Below are 12874 nucleotides of genomic sequence, written 5' to 3' on the forward strand. Positions count from 1 at the left end.
AGGGGATCCTCCATTCAGGACATAAAATCAGAAGAGACATACTCTCACTGAAGTGTGATACCCACATTACAGAACAGGCTGCCTGAATTCCCAATGATTTGTTACATTCAGGATGTTGAGATGGGTAAAAGGAACGTTCTGTATATGAAAGGGTTTCCCCAAGAGCTGGTTTCATTCTGCTGCCAAGATCACACTATTTGATGGTGTTAATTGGCCACTGGTGAGCTGTTCACAGACCTCTAGTATCATCCTATGCCAGTACTTTCAAGGTGCCAGTTATGTCACATGTCTTTAATTTTCTTGTTCCATTTTAGTCTAGGGTTTACGGATAGTTGACTCTACACCGAGTTATACACGTTATACCTATTTGTTAAATACAAAGCATATATACCAAAATAACTTAGACCACACAACTGCTCAGAACTAAGAGCTATAATAAGGCAGATAACATTTATTATTTTGTCATTAAATGCATGATTTTACAAGTCAGAACAAATCTCCAGGCAGGGTAAGACAAGTCCAGACAGCCAAAGCCAGGTAAGTAAAAAGGACCTTGTTGTCAGCTAAATGCAAAGTCTGTGGCCAGTTGCAAACCACAGCAATCCCATACTCATGGGTTTATAAAAATGCAATACACTTGAAAAAGCAGACACTCATCATGACTGAGGAACCATAAAAATGTAATAAAATCATGGGGAAGAGGTACTTTAAAAAGATGGAATAATTCACATTTTACAAGGGCCAACAGTTTGTAAGTGTATTATAAATTGAGATACTGGAATATCAGTAAGTGTAAACTAACATAATTCAAAACATATTGGCACATTACATTCAGATTTTCAGAAGGATGCAGATTCAGCTTAAGAGGGACTCCCTCAGGCACATTGCAAAACAAAGTGGAAGATTTAGACCAAATGTTAGGAAGAAATTCCTTAGGATGAGGGTGGTGAGTCACTGAAAAAAGATGCCTAGAGCAATTATGGATGTCCCATTCCTGGGAAGGTTAAATTGGGTTCTGGGCAACCTGAACTAGTGGGTTGCATCCCTGACAACAGCAGGGGGACTGCACACAGCAAAATTATTAGCTTTAGAAAAAAAAATTAGAACATTTTGTGATGGGACAGCTGTGCACAGACAAAGCAAAATAGAGACCTGTAACATACCACTAAACACTACATCTGACTGTGGATGATAGAATCACCATCTATAACCATGGGAGCCATCCAAAACTTCATAACTATACATTTTCCATTTCTAGAACATTAGGAGCTAAAACATAACAATGAAAATGATTATACAGTCTCTGAAGGACTGACACATTTTCTTTAATAAGGTATGTAGTCCAGCTTTGTCCCCTCAGAAAAGAAAATTCAATTACCTCCCCAGTGGTAATTAAAACCTCTTGTGTTAGCTATTATTCTTTATTTACCCCAGTTTTGAAACCACTACTACAATACTCTGCAAATAGATATGCTTTTATTTCCTTTGCAAGCACATGAAATTTCTTATCATTAACTTGTACTAAATTTCAACACAAGACAGATTATTTTTATCATTCAGATGAAAGAGAATGCGGAAAATTGTCAAGCTGCTTAATAAGCATCCCAGATTTTTGTTAGATTTGTCATTTTACCTTCAGACAGTTTTGTACTGCATTATTGATTTCTGCACTTAGTTATGACAAAAGACATCTGTTCATTATGCTTATAGACCCTTTATTTGCATTTGAGCTTCTGGGGGGGAGGGGAAAGAATTCTATCTACTGGCAGCAGAGAATCCTAGATCATATTAAGAAGAAAATACCTAGCAGCTGCTCAGGAAACTGATAGAAGGAAAAAAACAACAACAAACCTCAGACAGAATGTTATTCAGCACTGTTTGTATTTTAAGAAAGGTAATAAAATGAGGCATCTGTCCAAATAAAGCTGCCTAAAGGTGTTAAAAGCATTCTGAGGACTTACAGGTGTTCCCATTTCCAGTAGTGTTTTAAGTGCAAAGGTAAAAAGTGAAAGGTATAACCGGTAGATTTGCACAAAACAAATGGTTTACTGATTTATTTTGGTTTGGGACAAACAGCCGTATAAATCTTTGCCACAGAAAACTCTGTGTAGAAAACCCCACAAATTACAGTCTGGGAATAGAGGTGGAGCTTGTCCAGAGAAGGGCAACAGAGCTGGTGAAGGGTCTGGAGCACAATTTTTATGAGAAGCAGCTGAGGGAGCTGGAGTTGTTTAATCTGGAGGAAGGAAGCTGAGGAGAGCTCTCTGTAACTACCAGACAGAAGGATGCAGTGAAGTTGGGGTCCATCTCTACTCTCAAGTTACAAGTAATAAGAGAAAACTGCATTGGAAAAGGGTGCCCAGAGCAGTGCTTGGGTCATTACCCCTGGAGATATTTAAAAGACCCACTTGGCAGCACTGGGTTAATGGTTGGACTCCATGATCTTAAAGGTCCTTTCCAGCCTAAATGACTCTATGATTCTATTTTGCAGTACTGACTTGAACAACAAATCAGAGTTTCAATGAATAGAAGATCTCCCTGACAGTACCCAATGGCATATTTCTCATTCTTCTATAAAAACAAGTCTTTTAGCAACACTGAAGAGAACAATATGAATTTTACTCTAATACACCCTTATCTCTTCAGGGCCAAATGACCTTGGAACAACACTTTATGTGCAAAGTTCTTTATATGTGTAATCTTTTGGCTTTAGCATTTTTTGAGAACAAAAACTGCCTTGATTCACTATATACCTAGTGAAGCACATAACAGCAGTATTCTTATTTGAAATGTATTTCAAACAGCAGCTTGCAGTGACAACTAATTCTTAAACACATCAAACTGGAATACACATAATCTCCTTGTCACAAAACAAAGATTTAAAATGACAGATTTATTAATTGTCCTCGAACTACAGTAACTAAGCAAATGCACTTGCTGTTTAAATGTTAGTGACGTGAAGATAAAAAGACATTTCAAAGCAATACTAACATTTGAGAACCTTGTTGATAAGATACAAACATCAGAAATCTTTTTGGTGATTAATTATATGCCCTGGAGTTCCTAAAAGTTATGTACTTCATTCTGTTTTACCTTCTCTTTGAAGTTCATGCTACTGCTCCTGCTATCATTCCTCCTCACTGTTCCCTAGTCATTGCTCCAGTCAATTTTTCACTGTAAATTTTTCACTATGCTTTCTTTTTGGCTAAAACTCACAGCTGTTTCTAACATGGAATGCACATTTAGCTTCCCATCTGAGATTTCTTGTGCTGGTTCACAGGAAAATGCTCTCCTTGCAACAATTCTGAGTGTGGTAATGCTGCTGGGCTCCTGTCAGGCAAACACAATCACATTACTTCTGGTATCTAGAAAACACTTTCAGTTACCAGAGCTCTATTCCTAGAAATATTGTAAACTTATACTGAGCTACCATTCCCCACTGCATTTGATCTCTTGTAATTTTCACTTCACAAGTGTGAAAAAATGATGCTCCTTGATTAAGGGCCCTCTGCAGTTTCTCCCCTGCAAGGTAAATAATGACTCTAACAGGCTTCCTGATCCAGATCAAGGAATTTGTAAGCCAAAGCTTACTTTTTGTGAAATAGGAAATCAAACAGACAAAATTTACATTCCTTTAAATTTCTCAGTGCTTGACAGTAACCATGGAGAACTGATATCATCAGAGTGCCAAGGGACTGCAGAATGCAGGTAAACAGGCACAAGAAAACCCCAAAGCACACATCACTTTTTCTAACCGACTGTCTCCATTGTCATACTTGTCCCAGAGCTTGTACCTTGTCAGATGAGTTCATGCAGTGGGCTGTCTACATCATGTCTTTTCTGACCACTGAGCCAGACTGAGACTTAGTGGTAACTGACAGGCATTCTGCAGGAAAAAAGTCCCACATATGAGGGAAAAATAATTCCTTAAACAGAAGGATGTTCTATGAAACTTAATTTAGATTGCTTAAATTAAAATTAAAATTATTTGAATGAGCAACCTCACTGAACTTCAAAGAAGTTCAATCTCACTTTAAGGTAGGTTCCTCTTTCTGCTGATGTTGGACCACATAATTTCCTGAGGACCCTTCCAGTCTAACATATTGTATGAGCTGATGAATAACTTTCCTCCTTAAGATGACAGATTTTCTTTCCTCATGATGATATTGTTAGCAAACATCTATCAACACATGGGCTTCAATTCCTCCATGCTTCAATCTTCATTCTCATTTCAAGCAGTCACATCTATTAATGTATAATTTACAACGTTTTCAGTGGAGTTGCAAAGTAAGTTTGGCATTGCTACCACAGAATATACCACACTGCATTCAGTAAAAATGCAATTAGGTTACAGCACTCCTGTCTAGTTCATCAGAACATTCCAAGATAATGGCACAGGGAAAGACTTTCCCACTACATTAGTTGTTTTCATGGACTCTATACAAGTTCAAAGCTACAGAGCAGCTAGATGTGTCTGTAATTTCTTACATCAGTAATTTAATCTCTATGGATATGAAAGGATTTTTACCTCCTTTGCTGTCACAACTGAAAAGCACAAGTATCCCTTTCTCAGCTCCCAAGAATTACTGCATCAGGCACATGCAACTTTTCAAGACTTGTTATAAGGAAATCCTAATTGGCATTTACAGAAAAGCTTACACTTGAGATTATTAGGAGCCTAAAGGGACAAGCAGAGCAAAACAGAATGTCTTGAATCTCCTTAAAAGTAAGTCATATAGCCTTTCTCTTCATAGGATTGTGAAGAAAAAGAAATTTGTGATGTATTCCATCGATATTTAAACATTATTTTAATCAGGTAACTCACTAGGGAGAACATACATATCATGAGATCCAGGCTTAAACCTCTCCTCTGTAGGATTTGGTAAGAGGACATGAATATAGATCACACTTAAGAAAATTATGTGCTACTCAGAAGGCTTTAGAGCCACTTCCACTTTCCCCATGGTATCAGGAATATTTTCAGATCATATGCAGAGTTGAATAGTTGCTGCAGGGAACTTGGAGAAGCCAAGCAATTAGCATGCTCATCTGGGACATGCAAGACTGACTGAAAATCCTTTTCCAAATCAGATCCCTGATTCTACAGATACAAAAATAGAAATGTACTATTCTCCTCAAAATTGATGTAATTAAGTGTGATGTCTATGGAGGAATATTAGTTTTTCCACTGCTTTTTGCATTTTAAAACCAAGTAACCAGCTTCTAATTCTAAGAAAAAAAATATTATTCATAAGATAGATTTTATAGATTATTTTATAGCCAGCTCTGCTCCAGATATTACTGACATTAATAATGACATCCCACAAATACCAGAAATAAAATGTAAGGAATAACAATGCTACTCAATGCAGCAAAGGTTCTACAATTTGGCATTTGCAATATTGATCTCCTACACCAGGCAACCAGGTGTTTTCCAGTAACATGATAGTTCACACCAGCTGCAAAGACCAGTGGTGAATGGGAATTGCATCCACTACCTGCTACTTCACTCTGTTTGACTGGAAATTCATCCAGAAAACACATTCCAGTTCCCACTTCAGCAAAGGATACTAAATTATCCATGAGAGAATGTCCTTTCTTCCATTCCTGCACCACTGAGAAGAGGAAAGGGGATGAACATCTGTCCCCTGCTCCTTTTTGGGCTTTATAAAAAAGTGACAGTCATTTGCCTTTATCTGATCATTTTTAGACACAAGATGAGAATAAAATTCAAGAGGACTCTGTAATTGAAGAACTGCTATGAGTTGAGGCAGAAAAAGGTTTTTGGTGGTGGGGGTTGAGTGGCAAATACAAATGCTATAGTCTGTCACTATGCATTTTTCATGCAAGACACTCAAAGTACACTTTTAATTCCTTTTCAGATTGCCACAAAAACTGGAAGATTTTTTTTTTCCTTAAGAATACTATGAACTATCTGATAAACTGTTTTAGCAGGGGGACACAAAAATTTGTGGGAACTAAAGCATGTAAAATCTCCTGAACTGAAAGAAACTGTACAGGAATATGCAGAGGGAGCAAGCTTAGAGAACAGAAAATAGTCTGAAGCATCTTTGCTGTTGCTTTTACTGTGCCTCCTTTCTAAGCATTTTCTAAGATTTCAAGGTGATTTGAAAAGGGCAAGTGTAATATAAACCAAAAATTCAAGTTTTCCTACATCTGGCTCATACCTTCAACAGTTCCTAAGGGAGACAAAAGACCTCTCTCTCCTGTAATGCAAGGTGTTATCCTTTTTTGACAACAACAAGGTGGCAGCCAAAGCTAATGAGGCTTCAGAGCCAGCCACAGAACACTATCACAGAAAAAGACAGCAAATGAAAAATAAAAAGTAGTGTAACAACAATATTTTCCATGAGGTGTCAGCAGAAGTATCTAAACATATTGCTAAAACCTTGCAAGTGCTTTTTCAGGCAGCTAAGGAGTCACAGGAGAATGAATTTCATGTGTGTGATATAAATAACCTTCCATGGTTTATCTTTCACTTGCTCAGTACTCCAAGTGGCATTACTGCTCACTTCCTCCTTCCCTCTCCAACCTCCACATCCACTGCTGGAATTCTGTGCTGCTCTTCCCTCTATGCCTCCCTTACCCTGACAATCCTTTTCCAAATGTAACTAGTCTTCCATTTAGCTTCCAGCCCCCTGCAACTTGTAAAAAATTAATGTGCCACATCTTTCATGTTGAATATCTACATAATTAAGAGTATCCAAATTTACTCAATATCTTCTAAGAACTGCACATTTAACTGTGAACTCTTATGTCATGAGAGAAGAATAGGATTAGCAATGTATCACAGACTAAGCACATATTGCATGGACAGTCAGAATGCCCAAGAATAAGCTTTTTCTTGATTAATATGATTAATATATTTAAGAAGTCAAACATTAAACATACTCAGTAATGTATGCTTCTATTTTCAGTACATGATTTTTATGCTCATTGTCCAATAAGATCCATGATATTCTAAACCTTAAGTATATGTCTATATATGGCTAGATTCTATATGAGAAAATAATCAAATTAGAAATTATTAAATATATAACTTCAGTCTTGATAAATGAACTTTCATGTGCTTCTTGATTATCCACTAAAAATGGTAAAACATACATTTTCAAGATAAACATTATGCTTGAAATCAAGTTAAAGAAGCCTGCAATGTACAATATATTTAGTTAAAGAAGTATGAAATCTACTACATGAAAGGCATTATAAATACAATATACTGGAACCTCGAAAATGAGATTTTTCTGTGGTCATATTTCAACTAACTGACATTTCACAGGGAAAACCAACATTTGAATACAAGGACAAGAGACTCTTAAGCCTCCATTTCAGGTTTCATTTCAAGTTTGACACCCCTTTTAAGTAACAGAATTCAGAAAAATTTAGCAAGTTGATACCAAAAAAAAGAAAACAAAAAAAACCAAATTCATCATCTCCTGTGAGCTAAACCACCATCTCATAATAACAAAGATCAGTTGTGTCCCACTCCCTAAGTCCCAAACACAAATTTATTTTAGACAGTTCCAGTCACATACAGTTGACTGTGGAGGACTATTGCTAAATTCTTAAATTACAACTCTGCATCTTGCTCAGCTGGAATGCAAAGCTACAAGTAGAAATGCAGATGTACACTCATTTTTTTCTGAAGTGCAATATGTAATAGTTCTGGTTTTGGCCAGTGAGGGGTAAGTTCTGGAGCCACATGGGCATGTCTAGGTTGATGTTCTATACCAGCTGCATCATCCATGGTGTGGAAGTAAGGAGCTCTGGCTTCCAGGAGGGAGAGGGGTGGCTTCAGGTCAAGGGAAAGCCTGGAGACAGAGGAAACTCATCCACCATTATTGACTGTTGCCTAGCCCCTCAATGAGCATCTGCATGCAAATCACCCTCTTTTGCAAACTTCTGTAAGTAATACTGCTGCTGTTTCTGTTTATTTTTCTTATCTCATTGCTCTTTCCTGTGAGTTGTTGTTATGTCACCTCAGGTTCTCTGCCTTTTGTGTCAGAGGGGTAGGAGAGTGGCTCCTGGTTTTCTTTCTAGTGTGAGTACTTAAACTGGGGAATTCCATTCCTAAAGCACAACAGTAATGCCCATGGCAAATTTTGTATTCCTGATGAAGATCTGAAGCAGAAATGTCAAGCAATATGGACCAATAATTTCATCAGCTCCAGAACTGAACTCCAGAAAACTGTAGCTCCTCAGTACAAAATATAAGTTTATTAAATAGCTCCTTGAAGAAAATTTAGTGATTTGCTTTATTTTTAAATGTACACGTGAAGAAGAGTATTGTACATTTTCATCTGTTTTTCTCTACATGCAAAATGTTTCTTTCATAGATGTTAGTCTTTCTTTGCAAACTAAGAAACCTCTAACAATGCAAACAGAAAGGTGGCAAATTACTCACCTGCATTGGAACCTGTCAAGTTGTAACGTGCATTCAGCTTTTTAATGATATTTTCATGGATCTGGTACCAGTCACTCTCTGTGTTGCACCTAGAAAAATTACAACTTTCTTAATACTGAAAAGGGAACACAAGTTTATCAGAACAACTTCACAACATACCCCATGTAAATCCTCTTTAGCTCATGAAACAAATAACACAAGAGGAGCTAACAAAGCCCCATGAAACTGCCTGTCTCAAAGGAAAGAGTGCCCTTACCATCTGAGAAAAGCACCATGAAATACCTGCTTCATGTGGCAAAGGATAGAAGAAAGATAGAAACAATTATGCTGAGGAACTCAGCCATGACCATTTCATTTCTGTATAGACCTATCCTTCAGGGTTACCCACACAGAAATCTATCTTGTGACACTCCAGAGAAGACACAGGACTCAGAGCTGGGCTTAGGAAAGAGAAAAATCTGTGCTATACACTTCAAAGTTACTAAAAAAGTTTGTTATCCTCAGGAGGCAGTCAATGAAAGAGCAAATTACATTTTAGTATACATTTAGAAAAGAGCTGGGTTTCCATAAGGAAAACCTGACTATGTTCTAATGATCACTTTTTAAAGGTTAGACTTGAGTTAGTCTTAGCATTAAATCTGATTTCAAATGATAATTCCTTTTCCATTGTTTTTGTTATCTTAATAGAAACAGGCAATTAAAAAAAAACAACAAAAAAACCAAAAAAATAAAATGTAATTGGTAGATAAAACTAACAATTTGTTAGCCAAGAGTGACCATTTATCTGACTTTAATGTTCTGGGAGTCTAAATAAGAGGCAGCCCACCTGTCCACTGTTACACCAAGCTGCTTTTCTACAGCACTGATTCCAGAAGTTCTAACTCACCCCAGATGGAGCCAGAGGAGACACCATGCCTTCAATATTTCCCCTGGGAAGGGCAGAACTCTCTCACACACATGACAATAGGTGCCTCAGGTATATGCAGTTAGATTAGACCACTCCACAAAACAATTCTTACTATAATGGCCAAGATGAGCAGGAAATTACCATGCATTGAGTTGCTACTAGAATATCAAAATTTCTTCTAATTGCTATCAGCCAAAATCCACTATCCAATCTAGCATTCATTTTTAATCCTACTTTCAATTTTTCATTTTCCCATTCTTCTGTCTTCTATATTTTTGTTATTCCCATTATATAGTTGCTTCATTCCATAGAAAAGATACTCTGGCTGCTTTTTTTTTTCCTGTAGCTACAAAGTACTTCCACTAGATGCCTTGGCAGCACAAGGCACTTAAATTAGTCCTGAAAGCACTTTATGTTGTCATAATAAGAGAGCTCCAGAATAATGTGAAAAATGCCAATACATACATAAATACCTAAAAGGATGTAGTCTTTATTTTTAATACTATTCCACTTTATAAACACACCTGTAGAACTAGCCAAGATTTCCACACTGTGATAAAAAGAAGCCAAAAACCACAGCTACCATGAGTTTTTGGAAAAGAAAGGAGCTATTTACTCACACTGCATTTCACACCACTGATTCTGATGCAAAATTACTCTAGGTTGCTTTTAAAAATTAAGAGAAAAACATTTCTTACATGTAGACTTTTAGGACAAGGTCATCCTTTGAATCTCCTGCCAGCAAGTCTGCAATACTGAGGACTGCACAGCCAAAGGGCCGTCTATACTGAACATTGCAGGCATTTTTCTTTTCTCCAGCTCCCATTCGTCCTGCCAAACAAAACACATATTTGATGCACAATCCATGGAACTGTGTCTCTCCAAACCACAGAAAGGAGGCAGCAAGCAATTCAACCCAGAAAATGCCAAGTATTTCTCATTGGGAACCTGGTCCATCTTTATACTAAATTCAGATAGGAAAATGGTACAGCAAGTCCACTGTGGTGATCTTGAAAGGTCTCAGACCAGAGGTTTTGCTCATCCTCTCATGACCCTCATTTAATGAACACCACTCTGTAATACCTAGTCATAGAATCCTCATGACACTATCAAATTAAGAGTTCAGACATGACAGTGTTCAACATTCACTGTCTGGTAAGAATTATTTTACTGTGGCTGTTGCTACCCATCATTTATGTGAGAGGTGTTATGATTGAACCACACAATTTGGTATGCAAATGATGTTACCTTACAGGCAACTGGAAAGCAAGGGGATAATTGACCAGTTGCAGAAAAATACAAAGAAGAGATGAAACATGAGGAGAAAAGATGAACATGAGGAGAAAAGATGACAAAAGGCAGAAGAATAATTTATGGTAAGGAAAGAAAGAAGGCAGTCAAGGGAAAGAGATGTGAAATTAAATATTTTTTTCTAGCCTTTTCTATTTGATTTAAATATAATTTATCAATATTTTTGCTGTTTTCCTGGCATTTGAAACTGCCATCTTTCTAGCCATTTTATCTAATTGTGCACTAATAGTTATGTATCTTTCCCACCAAGTCCTAATTTCTGACAAAATAAACCTATGGCTGCAATTGCTGCAGGGCAATGTCTCCTCCAAATATCCCTATGCATCACAGCAGCTTGAAGAGTAATTGTTCATTTTCACACCACAAAGCAGATAAATGTTGTTTTAATGTTTTAATATTTCAATGGTTCACATATAAACTTGGCTATGAATATATTTGAAAACTATACGACTGGAAAAATTCTGTTCTTTAATATTTTTAAAACATTTATCCTTCTAACTGTACTTACATCAGAATTTACCATATATCTTCTAAAACCTTGCCAAAAGACCAAAACATTTGATGAAATATCAAATCAGCATAAAAATCCAAGGAAAATTATTTCTCACAGCTGTAAATTGAAGCTTACTTTGTAACAAATTGTCTCTGAACACAGCACAAGTTACATCAACTATACTTCAAACCAAAATGTCTTTCAAAAATAGGAAGAAAAGTTATCTTTAGTACTGCAGATGCAACTAGAGGCAGTTTACAAAGAAAGCAATGTATCTAAGAGGTCAGAAGCAGACCCAAAGATTATTGTTTCACATCAGTACAGCCCAGAGGACTTCTTAAAATAAGTACCTAACACAAATGAACACTTTTCTTCTCCCCACTTTCTTCCTAGAGGACTTGATATCTGTCTATAGTATCAGAGATTAAAATTTTTATGAAATATTGTCCATTTTTTTCATCTCTTCCCCTTTTTAAAGGAATCAGGGAGAAGACAAAATTCATCTGAACCATATCAGATATTATATAGAAGTGAGGTACACTAAGTGTCCAGGAAAGCTTTTCTATGTTCAAAGGACGCTTGAAATTACACTTTAGAACAAGAATGGGCTCCCCAATGACAACTCCATCATCTTAAAACAGCTCATCTTTGACACTTTCATTTTGTTTTGTAACAAAATATAATATACTGCATCTAAACTCAGTTAGCAGTATACTTGATAAATAACATAAAATAATGCTAAGAAATCCAAGCTTTTTTTTTTCCCAGCAAAAAGCAGGCATTTTCTTTTCCAAAAGTTTATTCAAAAATCTAGCTATTATAACAAATCCAAAAGCTAGCCCCAAGCAGTTTTCTTTTATTTACTGCCATGTGTCTAACAAATATAAGACAATACCTACCTATTCGGATAATGTGCACAGTGATATAGATGTCCTTCCTGAGTTCACTGCTACCCAAATCCTGCACAAGATCAGAACCTCATTATTTATGGCTCCTGATTAAAATACAACATATAAAGAGACCTGTACACACTGCTTTTACTGCCAGTGAAAGTGATAAATGAACAGTGAGTTCATTTATACAGCATTAACAAATCCCTTCAACACTTTAAATTGGCAGCCATGCACTCAAGATGAGAGTCCTAAAACATCCTGGTTAGAATTTGCTGTAATGTAGCAAAATCAGTGGGAGGGCACAAGAGACCTGCTGTGTCCCTTGAACAATAGTGATGAATTTGTGCAATTCCAAATATTCTGGAAGTACAGAGAGCGCTGCACAAACAATCATTTGTGTAAAAAGTACAAGGAGGAAACATAACTGGTCCTTGGTGCAGAGAACAACTGGTGCATGTGCCTACATGGAAGTTCAATTAATGTCCACATACTGCCATAAAACACTCAGACTGGGGGTTCACCCTTCAGCCCCTCCAACCAGCCTTTTGGGTTGATATTCACAGCAATGTACAAGCTTAGGGAGCAGCTCCGAGGCAATCACACAACAACAATTTAATCCAACTTTTATTCTCAACATGCAGCACAAAAAAAATTGAGACTAGGAAGAACTCACCACAAAGAGGGAACAGTGTCTTTCAGGCTTTTCTGGACATTTTGGCAAACCATTTCTATTCAGTCTTAAAAAAAATCTTTCACTGTAAGAAAACAAATATGACAGATATTTTGAACAACACTACAGCAAAAGTAGATCTCATTTTGATCTTATTTCCAGATGCAGCCTTCCT

At 36.8% G+C, this 12874-nt stretch overlaps 1 protein-coding gene across 3 annotated transcripts in view; it reads right to left on the bottom strand.

The window, feature by feature from the left end:
- DOCK4 (dedicator of cytokinesis 4) overlaps positions 1-12874 on the bottom strand; it is a 212068-nt gene that overhangs the window by 97474 nt on the left and 101720 nt on the right. For all 3 annotated transcript variants that reach the window (XM_056513947.1, XM_056513938.1, XM_056513928.1), the window contains exons 9-12: positions 12703-12784; positions 12036-12096; positions 10031-10163; positions 8426-8514 (exon numbers count right to left, since the gene is read on the bottom strand). In XM_056513947.1, the coding sequence (XP_056369922.1) occupies positions 8426-8514; positions 10031-10163; positions 12036-12096; positions 12703-12784 (365 nt within the window). The remainder of the gene's footprint in view (positions 1-8425; positions 8515-10030; positions 10164-12035; positions 12097-12702; positions 12785-12874) is intronic.

Source organism: Oenanthe melanoleuca, chromosome 1A (genome assembly GCF_029582105.1).
Source record: "Oenanthe melanoleuca isolate GR-GAL-2019-014 chromosome 1A, OMel1.0, whole genome shotgun sequence".
Classification (NCBI taxonomy): domain Eukaryota; kingdom Metazoa; phylum Chordata; class Aves; order Passeriformes; family Muscicapidae; genus Oenanthe; species Oenanthe melanoleuca.